Here is a 19,583-nt window from a genome sequence, read left to right as displayed (position 1 = left end):
TCTGTCCTCGGGTGGTTGTTCCTGAAAGGCTGTAGGCCATGCAGTGTGTCTTGTGTACAAACATGAATGGAAAAAGTATAAACTTTCCTCTTTAGTATGCATGCCACTTGAGTCCTCCATAGTCGTCCAGTGTCATAACCTGCTGCTTAGTTTTTATGGACAGCAGCTGCAATATGCTCAGCTCAGAATACCACTAGTGATATTTGGACATAGTGCTTGTTGCTACTGCTGGCTCTTTTTCCTCTTCATTTCAGCTGCTCGTACAAAGCCCTTTCTGTCTGTATTTCCTAGGCTCTGACTAGTAAAGTGCTTTCCACAGCAGTTATGCTTTCTTTACGGTCACTTTCTCATATATAAGAAAGCTAGTTTTCCGATTCCTTTGTTTTATTTTTGTTTATGGGTATGTAGGTTTTTTGTCATTTATTGTGCTTGAAGACAGTGGTTCAGTGTACAATAAAAACATTCTCCCAACATGTTTTCCCTAGATAGGCTACATCTATCACTCGTTCTTATCTCAACATTTGTGAATAAGGTAATGATGATAATTAAGAATAGCCTATTCCTTAGCTTAGATACTGAGGAGGGATGGTCAGTAGTTAGGTCATGGAGCTCAGAAGTGGGTTGTGTTCTTAGCTCTGTCAGAGTCCTTCAGCATAGCTTGATTTTGGATATGTTCCTTTTAATCTGTGCCTTTTTTGTGAAATGGAAATACTATCTTGCCAACTACTAGTTCTGAGAATAAATCAGCTGCTGGTGTGTGAGCCTCTTTAAGTAAGAGGGTGAACACCACAGGAGAATCTGGCCTCCGGAGTAGCATGTATACAAATACATCTAGGACAGTGAATAATCAATATGTAAAAGAAAAACTTAAGGAATATAAAAGAAAATGATTGTATTGTGTTTGCTACCGAAGGAGTTAAAGAGGCTCTCATATTAGAGCCATTTTTTGCAAGAGATGAACCTGAGGAGCTTTCTCAAAACAGCAAGAAAACAGTAACAGAACTCCAGAATTAAGTGCTGAAATGTGCTGTGTAATTTATCTATTAAATCAGTTTAGCCTCAGAGGAATGGAGGGTGGCAAATGTAACACCAGTTTTTAAAAGATACTGCAGAGATGATCTGAGGGACAACAAATCACCTCTAGAATATCAATAATTCTGTCAGGCAAATTGATAGAAACTATAATAGAGAAGGGACTTAGTGAATATGTAGATGAACATAGTAGGGAATCTAATAGATTTTTTTGAAAGGGTCCATGAATATACATGAATAATGGTAATTCAGTTGATAGAGTGTACTTTGGATCTGCAAAAAGCTTTTGCTAAGGTTCATCACTAAAGATTTAAAAAAATCAAACTGACACCGGACTGTAGAGTAGATCCTGCCATGGACTTACAGCTGGTGGGAGGGAAAGCACAGAAAGGCAGACCAGAACTGAATGGTCTGCTTTTATGATGGGGGCAGATCATCCCTAGGGTCTCATAAAGGTCTGGGTTAAGATCTGAGCAGATCAGCATGTTCATGAATGATTTTTTAAAAAGGTGAATGTAAAAGTGTTAAGTTTGTTGTGCATATATTTTGGGGGGTAATCAAAACTAAAGCTGCCTGTGAAGAATTACAGCAGGATTTCATGATACTGAATAACTGGTCAATAAAATAGCACATAAAATTCAGTGTCAGTAATGCATAGTAAGACCTATAGGGAAGATAAACAATGTCATATATATGCAGTGATGATGACTGCAACTCAAGAAAGAGATCTAGGAGAACTGTATCCTGAACATAGCTCAGTGATCAGCAAAGATCAAGAGGATAAATGTTGAAAACTAGCTAGGAAAGGAACTAGGGACAAAACAGAAATCATTCTTATGCCTTGATGGGCTTACGTTTGAATGCTAAGTTCATTTTTGGTTCTTCTCACTCAAAAAGGGTAATAGTAGAGGCTGAAAAGTACACAGAAGACTAAAATAGAATAACAGAAGTAAATAATGGTTTCTATACCAAAAGACATGAAACAGACTAGGAATGAGGATAAGTGAGGCGACATTTTTGGTGATAAAAGTCTGTAAAATTATGAAGGGCAAGATCATTTACCGTTTCCAAGCACAAGAAGTAGATAACACTGGATGATCAGGCAGCAGATTAAAGCAAACAAAAACAAATCCTCAAAACCTTTTCCTTTATAACTTATTTCTGGAAGTGATTAGCATCGGGGTGTAAAATACTGAACAAGTATTGACTGAAGCTTAAGACAAAGTAATGCTTACGATTCACTATTTTTGTTTCACAGAAAGATTCATAGCATTAAAATCTATACCCTGCATTGGCTGAAGTTAGCAATATTTAAATAGTACAATTAGATAGCACTACTAGGATACCACATTGGGGCTTTTAAATACTGTGGCTATAACCTCTGCTGAAACTTGGACACACTAATAAGCCTGAGAAACAGATTTTTTTTATTTAGCATCAGAGTAAACTGGATGATCTCCAAAACAGTGAGCCTCTGTGGCTCAGTCAGCTGGAGGAATTTGTAGAGAAATTATTTTGGGGAACTGGATGGGTTGGGACATGAGGAGTGTTTCATCCAAAGTTGAGAAACCACTGAAAGGGGCGTGGCCTGTATTTAATCTCCTGCTCTTTGATCTGCAGAGATATCAGTCCAGAACACAAAATCTGTGAGCATCTTAAATCATTTAAATAAGGATGGTATTCGAAGAACCTGTGTTTCATCTCATCCTCCAAATAATTGGAGGTTCAAGTAGGAGCCATACTAGAAATGGTGGTGTTAAAGGAATGCATGAGATGGTCGAGCTTACAGAGTAATGGCATAGTGTAAGGCATCAACAACAGAAAGCAGAACAGCCAGAATACAGTAGATATAAATGGAGCTACTTAAAGATACATAAATAACTTTTTCACACTATGCCTGGCACCTATTACCTCTTCCATATTTGTTTCCAGTTTTTTCACTTCATGCCCTTTGAGCTCAAGCTGTTCAGTTAGCTGTGTGATTCTCTCTGCTAGCTCCACAGAGGCTGTTTGATAGTTTTCGGTTTTGGTGGTCCCAAAATAAGACATCAGCTTTTTCCGCATTTTTTCATCACATCTGTTTTAGGAAAAAAAAAAAAAAAGAGTTAATGAAGCCTCATAATCAAGGTCCATGTTTTTAAAAGCCAGTTTTTCTGCAAAATTCTTGGCTGCACGGGTCATAAATTGGTGTCCTAGCTGACACCTCTTAGGATTAGGTGGGAGTGCTTACTCTGTTGTTTCCCAAGTGTTGTAAAGGAGCACACGGGAACCTTTTGATTTTGTTTTATGGTAGTATTGCTTCTTACTGAAGCCACGGTATCTCTAGGTCATGAAGTAATATTCTCAAAAGGCTCAAGCAGCATTAATCTCAGAAACATACCCGGTGCCACAACAAGGGAGCTTGGCCAGTATTTTCTTCACTTCGGCCACCTGGGACTGCTGGTCTCCTGTCCACTTCTCTTCCTCTTCGTCAGAGGCAGCCTGGCCCTCCACCGACCGGAACATCTGATCCTCGGCTGGGGAAATGAACAGCAGTTAACAACAAAAGAGCAGCCCCTGCTGCTCGGCAGCTGCGATATTTTAGATCGGTGCGACTGAGAAAGAAAAACTGAGATTTTAAATATCTCAGTGAAACACAATGCAGGGTCCTTCATCATTCGTGTAAAGGGGCTTTAAAACTCAGGGAACTGAGCTTCAGCAAAGATCATTATTTTAACAACCTTCAACAGTTCAGCACTCTCTTGCTGGTAACTTGTTACTATTTCACTTAGATTCTTTTCTTTCCTTCAAATAACCAAAATATAAGAATAAATGTGAAGGAACGATATATTATTAGAGTGACAATTACCGTTTGCATATGCAATTGAATATACACTTTTCATGAGGAATAAGAAACCATTGTAATGTGATAGTTTTTTTGCATAGTCATTGTAACAGCTGAATATCTATTCAGAGTGCAAGAATTTTATTTAAATGTTCTCTAACTTATTCATTCACTTACTGTGTGTGGTTGGGATGGTGATTTTGATATGTACCTGTAGTATTAGCTATTTAATGCTTAACTATAGCCATTAATGCTTAGCTATAGCTATTTAATGCTTAGTTATGGCTATCTAAACTAAACCTAATGTATCCTTACATGCCAAATAAATTGTAGATGAAATAACCATAATACATGCAAATATACATGTACTATTGCAGAAATTTTTCAGTACTTTTTAGCTGCATCTTAGAAAAATTATTACATTTAGCTTCTGTTTCTATCACAAAAAGATATTTACTGGGACTTAAATGATTACTCTGATGCTTGTAACTTACTGGAAATCTTTGGCATAGTAAGCACTGGCCATATCTTTATGCCGAACATTTATTTTGAATTGACATCAGATTACACCAATTTAAACATGAATTTTAATTTTATAATTATTTGTCATGATAACTGACAGTTAATTAAACAGCTTTAACTAATGCTAGCAGTGATCAAGCCAAAGAATCATAAGAACTTGCTATCATTTCTGCAAATATTGAAAGACATTTGACCTTAAGTAGCATTTCAGGTACTGTGCATGTTTAGTTACTTCACTGAGCACAGGAACAGCAGCTGCAAGGCAGAGAGTCACCTACCCGCGACTCTCCCGGAGCAGAGCAATGACTTTCCATGTGCCTTTTGTAATCTCAGGGGTAGCTACATGGTCTTTACAAGCTGAAGAAACATCATTTTGCATTTAAGCAAAAATAGCTCATTTTTTTCAAACTGAAACAGCAGATTTTTGATTGCAGATACTTCTGTGTGTATGCGTGTGGGAGATGTTGAAAGATTTATATTGTAACTGTCTGATTGCTGACAGAAATTGGATTAACAGTTGGCACCTGAACGGCGTGGCTGGTGGTGGTCACTGGCTTCGTCACACCAGGCAGTGCAAAGACAGGCACCGGCTGCAGAGCGTCACCGTACGGGCCGCCTGGAACAACAACGCGGCCTTCATTTCAAGCACACGGGCACCTCGCTTCAAGGTAAATGCCGTTTCCATTCGTTGTCACTACTCGGAGACTTTTACCAGTCTCTCCGTAGCCCCTCGCCGATAGGCAGGGCAGAGTGTGCCCGCGCCGTCCTTCGGCAGGATCTCCTTCAGAGGGCAGTCGCGTAGCACCCCTGCAGGAGTCCTTGCTCCGCATCACTGCCAGCCGAAAGCCTGTTCAGCCACAAAGGAAAAACAGCCTCATCTTTGATTTTTTGTTTTAATTTTGGTTAACACTTGACATGTTTTTGTTAATGCAATTTTCATTCCAGTAGTGTTCAATGTACCTAATTTATAGGTTATCATGTTCAATAATTTATTGGCTAAGCAGGAACAAAGCTTATTTCCCTGCAGAACTGCTCTTCAGTTAGAGAGTGAATGTCAGCACATCATCTTTAGTGCAATCCTAGCACCGTATGAACTAGTGTATTAGAAGCACTTTCTTTCATGAGGCTGAGCACTGCCAAAACAAAACAGATGACTTTATATCTTCAATCTGTGATGTATTAGTAGTAAACTTTCTGTATGATCATTTGTTTTCTTGCCTTAGGAGTTCAAAGGGGTCATCAGAGTTCACAACTGTTGTGGCAGTCGTGAGAGCTGATATCACACAACACTGTGGATTCCTTGAAGACCTGCAAACTGGTATGTTTAATCCGGTAAATTATTGCTACATCTGGCATAGCAGACGCTCGGATTAGCTTTTCATAAATGGGAGGGAAAGGGATGTAAACCTCAAGCTGTCGTCATGCTGAGGTATCTAAGCCACTACTAATGCTTTTTTTCACACGTGGGAATGCCTTCTGCCCTGATTGAACGCATATGCAGAAGAGACTACCTTTTATATCCCATTGCAGGTTATGATTAGCAAGACTGGAAACCAGAGATAATAGTGAAACTCTGTGTGTCTCTCTCTTAACATAAAGCCAACATTTTAATAAAATTCTTATATGAGTAAAATCATGAAGTAGTTGAGTACTGAGGTACACAGGCATTAATTTGTAACCCAGCTAACTTCAAATAATTTACACAGTTCCATTGATGCAAATGCTCTTCTGATCTAAGATATTAATATTCATTTAATGAAATATGTCTAGATATTTTATAAATAAATCTATATCTAGATTTATATCTAGGTTTATCCCAGGCATTCACACAGGTTTTTTTGTTCAGCTTTGCAGTTTCAGTCTGAGTTATTTTTTCTTTTCTGCCTACCTAATCCTTTTTCATTTGATGGAATACTTTTTCACATTTTTAAAGATATAAAACCACAATTTATTAGTTTGCATAACTTTTGCTAGAAAAGCTGTTTGAACTTGAAATATGGGTAATGTAGCTTAGACATGGGATCTGTCTTTGAACTGGCGATATGCCTGTTTTAATAAAATATTTTTGAAAGCAGGCTAACTGTATAGGTCTAACCAAATGGAGAAAATGCTGAAATGTTAACTCTATTTACATGTCATCATTTTTCACACCCTGAGCAGCTAGTTGCCAGCTCCGTTCAATACATTACACAAAATTTATTTTTTTGTCAATACGTTCAGATCTCCAATCTGCAGTGAAGATACTGTGTTACTTACAGGTAATTCCAAATAAGAGGTTTTGTCTTTTTTGAACTAGATGTGTCAAAAATCATGGAAGAAAGTCAAACTCTGTTTGCAATTGCTGTCTACTTAGCATTTAAACCAGTATCCAGGAAAAGAAAAAAAGATGTTTGGTTTCTAAGATGGCTGTCAGAAATGTCTCTCGTCATTACAGCAGCTAAATGACCCCCCAAAATTGTCATCTCTTTGAGAGCCATCGTAGCTCTCTGCTCTACAAAAGCCTAGGTAATTTTTAACTAGAACCAGCCTTTTTCAAACCCAGTGATTTTATAAGATTTTCAAAGAGTGCTTCATGCAGTCCCATGAGAAATTGCAACTGAGCCATGTTATGGCAGTAGTTAGTGTTACATGTGCTAAACAGGTTGGACCTTTTCAGAATTAATGAAGAGGCCAGAATGTTTCCAAAGAGTGTGATTCTATGGAATATTAACTGCAAATGGTTTTTTTGGAAATGATTGTAGCTGAAGTTACAAGATTTATTTAAAGAAATGAAGACTCCATACTTCCAGGCTAGGAAAAAGATTTTTGTAAGGTGATATGAAAAAAAACGATGTTTTAAATCCCTGCTTTAAGTGATATGTTCAGTCTTTTATTAAACATACAATTATGTGGGGAGGGAGAATTAGGAAGCTGGATATTACCTCTTATTTACGTCTAGGATTTCAGGATTCATTAGGATTTATTTGTGGCTTTGCTGGTTTAAAATCTATACTAGCTTTTCTGCTGAGGATCTTAGAAATCAATGAGGAAAAAAATACTTGTTTACTGGGCTTGGTACCATTCTCTGAAATCCCAGCTCCACCAGTGGGAGATTTTCGATCTTGTTGCCCAGCAGATAAGCAGCATCTTCCATCCAGTGAAGCTGTTCCTTCTTTCTGCTGTGGGCTGCTTCTTGAAGGAGGCTGAAATTTTGTGGTTTCTGATCTGGAAGAGAAGGGCAAAATAAAGTGGACTTGTAGGAAATTTGAAAAACCAAGATGAATGTGCACAGTGTAGCACATGAACGATTCTCATCAAATGAAATTGTTCAGACTTGCTGTAGAAGAACAGGGGCATCTGCTTTCAGGGCCTGTGAAATGGGGCCCTCAAGGGCAGTGTTCAGTAGCTTCACTAAGAATCAAAGGAAGGTGGATTTCAACTCTCTGAACTAAAAATTACTTACAGCTTTTAGTTCAGGTTAAAGATATCTGGAAAATCTATATGGAAACAGTCTACTTTGGCCATAAAAAGTGTCTCCAGTGTCTCCACTGACAGTGATGGAGTGTGTGCTTCATTTTTAACATGGACACCCTAATCCCATGATTAGGGTAGCAAGTCTTGCATCTGTTACTGTAGATTGATACTCAGACTTACAAATGTCAGTGTGCATGCACTGAACCAAGCTTCAGTTCAGTTCAAAGAGCAGCACCACTATAAGACTCTGCAGGAATATAATCTTCTTTAATGCTAATAATCTTAAAGTGTTTTTGTGGGCCTTTTGCAACAGATTTAACAGGGTGGAATGAGATGTCACATGGACAGCAGTAATAGCCAGCAGTGTTGCATTTCACGGGTTCAAAAACCTTATATGTATTGACTAATTAGTTTTCATAATACCCTTACGAAGCATCTAAGTACACTCCTCATTTTATAGATGTGAAAATACAAAGATTAAGGCCTGCATTCCCAGAGTTATATAGGAAACCAGGCCCCATTTATTTCAATAACAATGAGGTTTCTAAATCACTTTGTGTTTCCAGGCCCAAGAGCTTTTACCAAGACTACACAGTTAATCCAACAGCATAATCAAGCTTAGTATGTAATATGTCTGTCTCATAATTCTGTACTCAGTTATTTATAACAGAAGACATCAGGGAGATGCCTTTAGGTAGTTTTCATATAGCTCTTCTGAGTACTGGAGATGAAGCAGCGTCAGAGACTCAGGAGTCAAAAAGAATGATACATGAACAGAGTGATATGTCTGAAAAGCAGTGAGTTATAGGTAAGAAACACCTCAGTAATGAGCTTCTGAATTGCTAATTTGAAATAGTATATTTTTGATTGGAATGTAGAAAATATTACATTTATGTAAAGGAAATTGAACTTCAAGTGATGGTACATGGATCAAAAAAAGATTGCAAAATACTGTGATATCAGCTACGGTAGAGATGAGTGGCATTGCTTCTGAAAAAAAGGAATGTATAGCTAATGAATGCAATTCCTTAAACATACCAACAAAATAAAAAAAAATAATAATTTCATTAAATAAAGGACAGTGATTGTTGACAGAGAAATTTAGAGTTAGCTAAATGGACAGCACTGGGGGATTACATTCAAGCAAATTCAAGGTAGCATGTGTTAGAGGAAAAATCTGGATTATATTTAAATGTAGTTGAGTTGAAAATGTTCTTACCCACTCAACAGAAAGACCCAGCCATGTAAGATGGTAAAAGTCATTCTGTGTAGCAAAATGGAAACTTTTACTCTACATGAGGCAAAATCTAATAAGTCTAATAACAGATTTATTTTATTATCTAAAAATCTAATAAAATATTACAGTTTGGAAAGTATGGGAATAGAATATGAAATGATTGTCATGTTGAGTAAACTGGAGTTACTTTCTTCCCATTGGAATGCATTTGGTTTGGTTTTGCTGGGCTCTCCTCCCTTCAGTTTCAAAGGGGTGTAACAGTAATAAAGGGATCAATGGTAACTAAAAGACCGTGTAGCTGTTAAGAGGAGATATAATAGAAGTATGCAATATAACTGATAAAGAAAGTGAATTTAGACACTCTTATTTACAGGCAAAATAGTAAAAAAAAAGTCAGTGAAATTGAAAGGCAATATAAATACTGAATTTATTTTAGGAGTCCTGTTTTTTCACATGATATGTAGGTAACTTAATTTCACAAAATGTTACCGAAATTGAGAGCTATGAAGAATTTAAAAAATTGGGCAGCTATTATGTAATAAGAAACTCACAGTTCCATTGGATAAATGGAAACGTAGCGTGTCAGTTCACACATTTAAAGTTTATATCAAACATTCTCAGAAGCAGGGATAAACTGCCTCTCGGATATGTAGCTAATGAGCACTGAGTCTGGTGCATTGTGATAATGTCTATGTTCCTGTCCCAGTACTATGTCTTTCCTGATTATAATCTAAAATAATCCATAGTCTGCTCATAACTCAGTAATTACTCTTGTATCTTTGTACATTTTGTAATGTGATATTATACATTGGATACATGTTTCCATAGCTTCCTTTTTTAATATTGAGAAAACAGTTTAATTGCAATATTTTCCTCAGGATAGTTTCTCATTTAGACCATATAATAACGTGGTTGTATGCTTTCCCCATAGAGAGCCAGCATATAGTTCACAAAGAATCTATATGCAGAAGAAAGCAAGCCAAATTCAGGAGTTTGATAATAAATTAAGTTCCCTCCAGATTCCTCCAAAGATTAGGTTTTGTTTGATGAATATTGAAGATTCCTTGCACTTAACACATTAAATATTCATCAGCAGAAAATGAGAGTTAAAACACTTAGAAAACTGGTCCTACTGAAACAAGTTGTATAACACGATCTTTTTGTACAAATCCTCTAAGTACTTCCTGCCATTAAATTCAACTACTGCTAGAAACAGAACTTCAGATGTAGCAATTGAAAAGCTGGTGCCAAGTTGGAGATAAGTATCACAGAGAGCTTTTGTTTAATCTAATACAGCTGCTGTCAGTTCCTGGAGAACCACACCAATATTAGTTCCCCTGGTGTTGGTAAAAGCGTATGCGCTCTCAGTAAACAAGATCACAAATTTAACAAAACCAGTCAGTATTTTGAAATGTCTGCAGGGAGGAAGCTGAGGTGAATCATGCTTAGGAATCATCGCTTCTTTTACACCCTAGAGTAGAGCTGACTGCATAAAAACTAATGATGTATTTCATTTACAATTTATGATATTACTTAGCTTAGCAACAATTATATTTCCTGTGAAGTCAAGGGAAATAGGAGGCTCCAGAAGGGAGCCTGCATAGTCATTTAGCTTTCATTAGCTCTGGAAAAAAAATCATGAAGTAGCCTGCAAATAGCAAGCACCGTTAAGTCTGGGCATTGAGAACGGAGGCTCCTGGGATCAGTGCAGCTTGCAGTTGTACCCTGTGGTAACGCTGCTGTGAGCTGCAGGCTTTGGGGCAGTTACTGTGCAATGTCTTTTGACAAGGATGTTACATTTTGTTTTTCTGAAATGCACTACTTGCCTTCATTTTTAAACAAAAATAACTTGGGGCCTGACCCTCAATATGCATTCTTTCCAGTATTTTGAGGACTCTATCTGGTATTTTGCAGATTGTTCTCTTAGTTTTGAACGAGGGTGTAATTTAGACCTCTGCGGGTTTTAGAGATTTCTATAGTCAGCTTGCATAATAAAGAGATGCTGACATTGCATTGAATAGCCACTGTCGTCTCAAAGTCAGCTGAGATTTGAACCCATAAAAAATTGAGAATAATACTGAAGCATCATGAAAAGCTTTTCTAGTAAAAGTGAATACTGTCTGTTGATAGTATTAACTTCTTACATCTGGCAACCTGGTTTCAATTTAGCTTGCAGTCCAATGAGCATTGAAAAGTTTGGTGAAAAAAAATCTTTCCCATAAAAGTCAGCACCCTTTGTCATGACTTAGAATAACAGACTGCCTCCACTTAGATGAGATTTAGGAGAAACCTAAATAATAGCTCTCACTTCTCTGTCATTCTTGTAAAGGAGCTCACAATTAGTTGATGAAATATAAAGTACAAATGCTGATTGCTCTATAGTAATTTTCTTGAGAGGACATCATCAGCTCTTTTTTAATATAGAGAAATTAAGGGAACCATACACACAGCCTGTTAAGTCTCTCTGCTCGGTATATCAATTGAAGAAAGCAACATCTTTTTTCTTTGAGGATACTGAGCTGGGAAACTAGAAAGAAATGTGAGTTTTGAGCAAGGATTTTCAGACCAAGGTGCTCCAGAATTTAAATCTTAGTTCTGACTCGGGCTCTGTCATTTGCATCAAATCACTCCAACAGAAATATGGCATAGGTAATATTCTTTATGCCCTAAATAAAAAAACAGCATAGATTAAGATTAAGCCTTGTTTTCTAGAATAAGACACAGCAATTGCAATTATTTCAAGGTGTTTGGAAATGGGGTAGATTTTAAATGTGCATAAGGGAACACATGGCCAGACAGGCTGGAATTTCAGAGCTGTTCTGTGCCAGATAAGAATGAAGAAAAAAAGCAAGCAGCAACAGGAGTAAATATGGAAGTTTGAAAAGAACCAAGAGATTTTACATTTGATCAGTTAATATGTAATGTCAAGAATCTATTGGAAATAACAAAATTGGAAATTTGTTGTTCTGGTACGTCTTACTAGGAGTCCAGTATAACACATGATGCTGGGCACTGGTTTATCGACAGTAGTGACCGGAGAAAGTGAAAGGAAAGGAAAGAATCAGCAGCCTTGTAGTGAAGGTAAAGGGAGGGGGGGGAAGGCCCTGTGCAAGAGAATTCCAAAGGAGAGATGTATAAACAGTTATCTCTCATCCATGTTATCCAGAAACAGTTTAAGCACTAATCTGCCAAGTTTGGTGCCAAAGATCAGAGAGGTATAGCTATAGGTCTTTTTGCTTATACAGGAGGTGTGAAGGGGAGAGTGGGCTGCTGATACTGCTCATGTTGCTGCAAGGAGAAAGGTACTGTTCCTTTAAAATTATAAGTAGAGACTAAATATGAGACGGTTTGAAGAAGGTTTTCCTCAGAAATGTTGCACAGAGCTGGAAGAATAGCTTTAAGAATACTAATGAATCCCTGCTGCCTAATGGAAGAAAGGGACTGTTTCCTTTTTTTTAACTTTGCCATTGACATAATTAGTGACTAAATTGGCTTTGGAGAATGTTTCAAGAAGGCAAAGTTCTGGCTGGATTTCTCCATTTTTTAGACTTCAAAGAAGATGCAAATCAAACAGTGCAGATGCTTTTAATTCATGGGATTGATTCATGCTTCTTAATTTGCATTGTTGGAGTACACAGTATTTCATCATCCCAAAGTGAGGTGATGGAGGCATGAAGGGTTGCATAGTGATGCTTTTTGGTGGTAGAACAATAAAATACCATGATCTTCTGATTTCTCACCACGTGATTTAACCACTAGGTCATTTTTTTCTATCATCTCGGAGCTTTTTATTGCTCAGCAAAACTTAATGCCAAATTCATACTCTAATTTTGAACTGGCAGAGATTTCAAGATTTAAAGAGCAGAATGAAAGAGGCCAACCAGTACACTTTCAATATCAGGGTAAAGTCTTATTAGAAGAATCTTCACTCATTCTTAAACATAGATTTAATTCTTTTCTCATTAGTATTCTCACAACATCTAGTGGGTCTTCATAACTGAGAAGAAGAGTGAATAAACAGCACATTTGTTTAGGGCAAAGATCACAGGGGAAGGTAGTTGTGAAGATGCCTGGGAAGCAGTTGTGTATGGTGCAGTGTGGCAAGGTTTCCATAGTGACGGGCAAACAGTCCACATTCATTTTAAGGTCTTTGTACTGAGAATAATGGGCAGCTGAGAGAAGGAAAATTGAAGAGTGGAGAGTTTGCAAAGTACTGGACCTTAAAGTAATGTCCATGACTAATTGGCTTTTAATTGGTACTGTTTTTATTGTTATGGAAACTTCTAACTTCAGCAAAAACCACCTGCTTCTGGCACTGAACAAATCTTTAACTTGAATAATTCCTGACTAATCATAAAATAACTCTAGAGAATTATATAGGTTCACATTCATGTGTCTTTAACTATTTTATTTTAGAGTCTTATTTACAGCAGATAAAACAACTGTGGATATATGTACCTGGCAGTTAGTATAGTTATACAGATTTAGCTATACTTTATTTTAAAAGTATATGACATGGGTTTTTTAAACTCCAGTTAGATGTGATTTTATTTTTATACTGTTTTATGCAAACCATCAAAGTTCAGGGAATTCAAGATGGTTTCAGTTTTGGTGTACCTCGAACAGGGAATTAGTGTTTTCAAAGCTGTGCATACTTTCATTTATTTACGACTTTTCATATATCATGCAGATTGAATACCATAATATATTTTCACTCTGGACCTAAGCATCTTTCTGTTGGTTTTCTGAATCCATCTGTCTTGAGTTGGTCCTGTAAGCTGTGGACTTCTCTCCAGCAGAAATCATATTAACAAGCTTTCTATGACAAATTCAAATTTTAAATTGCTTAATCTGTAAGACATTACATATAAAATTTTTAAAGTATAATTTTTTTATTAGCTATAATAAAGATGACTAAATATCCTGGATTTATACTAAAATAAGGATAAAACTGTAGCTGAAGAGCCTCCATAATACTGGCCATAGTTCTGGCAGGTTTCCTATTATCTACTTATGATTTTAATTCTTTTGCCAGACTCACCGTCCTCTGGAAAGAAATTATCTTGCTGATGGCAATGTGTTTCCTTGCTGAATCATTCCAACTTTGTGCATATTATATATAAATTGACAAACGTTGCAACACTACTGTCACACATAGCAGAGAGTAGCAGAGTTATCCCTCGCTGTCATGTGGCACTCTTTCAATGAAGAGTTCAAGCATTTGGAGACAACACCAACCTTTGTGCAGACAAAGAGTAGGAGATGACTTTCTCTAGTCATAAACAAAGTTTCCTGTTCTAGCTACTGGACATAGAGTGCACCCAAGACTGTAATGTAAGATACAGAAAATAGTTTAGAAGTCACTACCTTATCTTTGGGAAAAAGGGAAGGGATGTGCTGATCAGCCAAAAGCTACAGGGTGCATTGCAAGATAAATTATTCCAAACTTCTCCCAGAAGAAGGTTTAACATATCCTACTTAGACAATATGATATCCTTTTGGAATTTCTCCTTACATAGAGATACATATGATTGCATACACATGGTCAGCCATAAGAAACCTATTTCTTGGTGGGCCTTAGGAGTTTTAATGTTAGAGCTGCCATTGTTGGATCCATGAAGGCCTCAGTTCTCATTTTATCTCCAACATTCAAAGTAGATCTAGCCAGCAGATGAGAAAAATCTGTTATCTCGTGGCTTTGCTCTAATAACCCTAAATGTCAGTTGATAAATGTAACACTGTGAATCACTAATGTGGCGTTATCTAATAAGAGAGACTGTGCTACCGAGCCCTCACACATAGTGAATACGAGCCACCACAGAGTGAAATTACAGTATAAAAATGTCTTGAATTGTCCATTCCAAAGAGCAAATACTGTATACTCAGAAAGTTTGGGCAAAATTGACTGTTTTGGGAAATCAGCTACTCTCAGTACAGGTCTTTATCCTTAATTTGTCTTTTTTTTTTTTTTTTATCACACTTTTTAAAACCTGACATTGGTTTAGAAAGATGGATTGCCTGGTCTTCACATTGGTCCTCTTGACATTTTAGTCCATTAGTATTGGACATGTTCCAGCTCATGGCCACGAGGAGCTGTGTAAAACTTTGCCAACATTTCAATTGACATCAGTCTCAGTTTATGCTAAGCAAGCTTGGACTAATGACCAGGAATGGGGTCAGGGATATTTTCCCTTTTGCACTTTGAGTGTTCTCCCTGGCAAGGATACTAGCACTGCGAGTGGTGGCCTAGACATTGAGCAGGGAGGACCTGAGGAGCTGTTTAGGCCTGAAGGAGCAGTTCAGAAATATGTTTGAAGGCAAAACTCCCTCTTTCTTACCATCTCTCTCCCTTAACACCTTGCTCCTATTCTGCAGCTTCACATACCTGATCCCCTCTTACAGTTTGTTGCTCCCTGAGTTGTGCCAGTGTGTGTGCTTGTGTTGCTATGAACTGGATTCCTGGAATGAGGTGTTTTAAAATATCTCCTCTCTCTTTTGTTTTTGGAGAATAGTTTAAAATTTGGATCACTGCACAGCCCTAAGACTTGTATCTATCCAGAGATGGCAAAGTGCAGGGCTGCAGCAGGAGTGCACAGCTGCAAGAGAGATCTTTCAGTCGGGTTTTGCTGCTGGAGGAAGCATGAAATTGAATTACACCCTGAATAGATACAATGATTAAAGTGAGGATGAGGATTACAGCAACAGCAGACTTGAACATAGAGGAAAGAGATTAGGGTAGAGATAGGAAGGGACAGGAGAGGAGACATGCAGAAAAAGGGTTTTACAGACTAAACATACACCCTGCTAAAGCTTGGGATGGTATCCAAGTTCTTGAAGTCTCACCATTCCTCTTCTATCAGTAAATGTTTGGGAAAACTATCCACAAATTTGTTTCTCCCTCCGCCCTCTGATGGTCCACAAAGAGGATGATAATTTACTATGCTGTCAGTTGTTCAGTTAATTCAGAGCAGAAATCTATGTAGAGAATGCAGAGAATCTGACCCCTTTGGTAGAAAACACAGATGCCGTGATGACGTTACCTGACACAAATTCTTGCATTTTAAATGTGTTTGTTTTTTAAGGCTCTCAACTTAGGAGATGTCAGGAGGTTGCCTTAATCCGCTGAAGCTCATTCATTACAGTATAATTATTATTTGTAAAATCACAGTCTGTTTTTTCCCATGTGATCCTTGCCTCATTCAAGGCAGAGAATGGACTTCTGTGTTTGGAAACAACTGTACGGAGAAGGAAACTTCTGACAGTAGAATCCTGTCTGATCTATTGCAAAACCTCTGAGTAGCAGACAGGTGAGACACTGCAGGACGAGAAAGGGTGATGTCCTGGTTAAAGCAGCTAAATGCTTCCTTGGGAAAGTGGATTCTACTCCTGTCTCTGCCAGAAACCCTGCTTAATGTGAGGCAAATTACTTGAGTTAGGCTTTTGATGCGTGATTACTGTGTTACTTGTGTAAAGATAATAACTGGGTCCTGATTTTCTTGGTGTGGTATTTGAGACTATGGGGTACGAGAACTGCAGCTGAAGTATGGAAGCCTGGGAAGCCATGATCTGTGTGTTTTGCTATACAAGGCAAAGTATTCTGAATGTTCAGATATGTCAGACTGGACACCTAAAATTAGCAGAAAATTCTGATGATAATCTTTCTATTACACTGTGATGATGAACAATTTACTAAAAAGCTAATCATTTATTTTCAGAGAAACAGTTAGGACCACTTTTTACGATTAAGATAAATATCAGTGCATTAAGCAAGACACATATAATTATAGAATAGAGCTCTTATGCATGGATGCACACACACATACATAAATTTATTACAAATAAATGAATAAGGAAGCTGAATTGAGACTACATCGCAGGCTTCATCCTGTGACTTCTAGAATACATTCCTTTCAGCTCTGAAATGCAGCTCAAGATCTCTAAGTCTCACTGTTTGATGTTTTCCTTAACCTTGTTTAGCCTTGAAATTTTAATTTGCCATTATTAATAAACCATTAGTCATTTGGGCTGCTCCACAGAAGATTTGATAATTTGATTTTGATAATTGACATTTGATAATTAGGCTAAACAGATGAGGTAATTAGAGTGTTTTTATAAATCCTATACCTAGGAATGGATTGTATTGTGTGGCTGTAGTTCTGAGTATATCAGTGATGAATCAGACTGCTTTTTTGCTCTGTGTGGGTTTTTTTATGGTTAATCGTCACTGCATTATCCAGGAGAAACATACCTCACTTTTGAATTATGTCATTCAGATATTGTTGCCTCCTTAATGAATTCTTTTGTGACACTATAAAGGAAATGATTTCCAGATGTTGTTCTACTGGAATAAAGAATTCTGTTGCCACACCCTGCTAGCTAGAAATTCAGATATTTACACTGAAGGCCTAGAGTTTGGATGCACAAAATATAGATCTAATTAAAGTGGGAAAATTTTAAGTATCCCTATTCTTGATTAAACTATTAGCATAAAAGCTATTTGCTACAGCTTGCACAAAATTTCTTAGGAGTCTGAGTTAAAAACCTGGATTCAACTTTCCTCCTAGTCAGGGAAATGGAACTCCCAGATCCATTACTCCCTTTTCTTTTCTTTTCTTTTCTTTTCTTTTCTTTTCTTTTCTTTTCTTTTCTTTTCTTTTCTTTTCTTTTCTTTCACACAGCTCTGAGTTTTCCATCCTTGCATATTGGAGCAATTATTTTAATTTAGTAAAACCGCAGTTCATGTTATGCTGGCAATGTCAGAATTACTCCAAAGACCCAAGGGACTCAGCAGAGGACGTATGTGGACTTGGGACTGGTGCTGGACCCCACAATAGTGCTAAGCAGTACAGCAGTCTGTTTCTTAACAGGTGATACTGAGGGCTTCCTGAGGTACCAGAAAGGCTTTATTGAATATTATATTGACCCACTGACTGACTGCTGGTTAAATAACAGCATTTTCCTGTTCCACCAAAGTGGTCAAACCTTTTCAGTCCTAGGAGCCTAATACTCATTTAATTTGTAGACCTTCCCAATAGGCCATGTGGATGCAGCTGTAATTTTAAGTATCTGGCTATGTGCAGGTGCATTAAGAAGATTTCTGCTTTTCATCTTCACACCATGCCATAACAGCCATTTCAGTCTCTGCCTCAGCTTCAACAGCAGAGGGCCAGAGGGAACTGCCCAGTCACCTGGATCCAGCCTGCTGGCTGCCACTTCGAGCATCTGAATCTGAGCAAGGCTTCTTTCCACAATAGAGTTTACAACTTGTGGGCTGCCCTTCCTCAGATCAAAGTCCCCCAGCCCCACTCTAGGACAGGACATAGATCCTTCTGCCTAGAGTTTGTTGAAGACATTGGCAGTATATGGTAAGTCCATTTCAGAGAAGCACTGTAGAGTGCATTTACTTCTCCAGCTTATGAGGAAGTATGGGTCTGAAATGAGGCTGGAGCTCATCTGAGAGCAAGTTCTCACAGGAGATTTCCAGCCCTCTTTGCTTCTAGTCAGGCTGCAGTCCTATTAGTAAAATCTGTCTAGACATTTTTGGACATCATCTTTCAGCCTAGTTCATAAGGAAAAACAATAGAAGCATGTGAAAACTAAGTCTACTCTTCCTTTCCAATCTCCCAACTTTTATTTTTAGAATTTTCTCTCTCCTGGTATCCTGACGTATTTTCCAGAAAGGTGCTTCAGTTGTTACTGTAATACAAGCAATAACAACATCACTGTGGATTTTGAATATTCTTCCTTACTGTGGAAGAAATAAAGAAACAAAACAAGGAGCAGTTAATTTGCTTCAAGAAACAGTAACAACCTATACAAACCAGTTGAGTTGCTGAAATCACTGATCAGACAGCTAACCAGTTACTGCTTGAAAGCCTACAACCAAAAACTAATGACTAAAATACCATGAAATTTTAAAACACTGACACATACAACCAAAATATTTGATATAAGGCATCTAAGTCAGATAAACAAGGGCAGCAGAGCTGTGGTCCTGCAGATCATTTCCTTCTGCCACTGTTTGTAAAATAAACAAAAACCTTATGTATTCCTTTACATAGGCATGTGCTATTTAACCCCAAGGAATCCTCCTGTGCACTAGTGTGTATGTCAATAAAGATCAAATGTCCAGGGATCCTTTCAATGTCTCCTAGATAAAGAAATGTATTCTTCCTAAATAGAGTCAGTGAGGGTGGCGATCCTACTGAGTTCAGCTCCTGGAGCTTAAAACATCTGACAAAACACTGTTTTTCAGTTCTCTCTCTGTTTCGTGTATGCAGAACTGCAGATATCCCATAAAGTGGTATTGACTCTGAAAGTAGCCACGTACTGGTATGGTTCCCCTTCAGTACTTAGCTCAGGACTTCAGAGATTTAGGCTTATGGATTTGGCTTTTCTGTAAGGAAGAGGAGGATGACTCACTTAACAGCAACATTCTGCCCTAAACTGGCTGCAAGTTATTGCTGACCAATTCTTATAAACATTCTGGAAAAAATGACATTAACACATGCTAAC

The 19,583-nt window shown here is 37.7% G+C and overlaps 1 protein-coding gene across 3 annotated transcripts in view; it reads right to left on the bottom strand.

The window, feature by feature from the left end:
• The window catches only part of EFCC1 (EF-hand and coiled-coil domain containing 1), a 58,642-nt gene that overhangs the window by 8,487 nt on the left and 30,572 nt on the right, over positions 1–19,583 (bottom strand). For all 3 annotated transcript variants that reach the window (XM_067303832.1, XM_067303833.1, XM_067303834.1), the window contains exons 3-5: positions 7,437–7,582; positions 3,413–3,548; positions 2,944–3,109 (exon numbers count right to left, since the gene is read on the bottom strand). In XM_067303832.1, coding sequence (XP_067159933.1) covers positions 2,944–3,109; positions 3,413–3,548; positions 7,437–7,582 — 448 coding nt within the window. The remainder of the gene's footprint in view (positions 1–2,943; positions 3,110–3,412; positions 3,549–7,436; positions 7,583–19,583) is intronic.

This window comes from Apteryx mantelli, chromosome 12 (genome assembly GCF_036417845.1).
Source record: "Apteryx mantelli isolate bAptMan1 chromosome 12, bAptMan1.hap1, whole genome shotgun sequence".
NCBI lineage: Eukaryota > Metazoa > Chordata > Aves > Apterygiformes > Apterygidae > Apteryx > Apteryx mantelli.
This window is presented reverse-complemented; position numbering and strand designations above follow the sequence as displayed.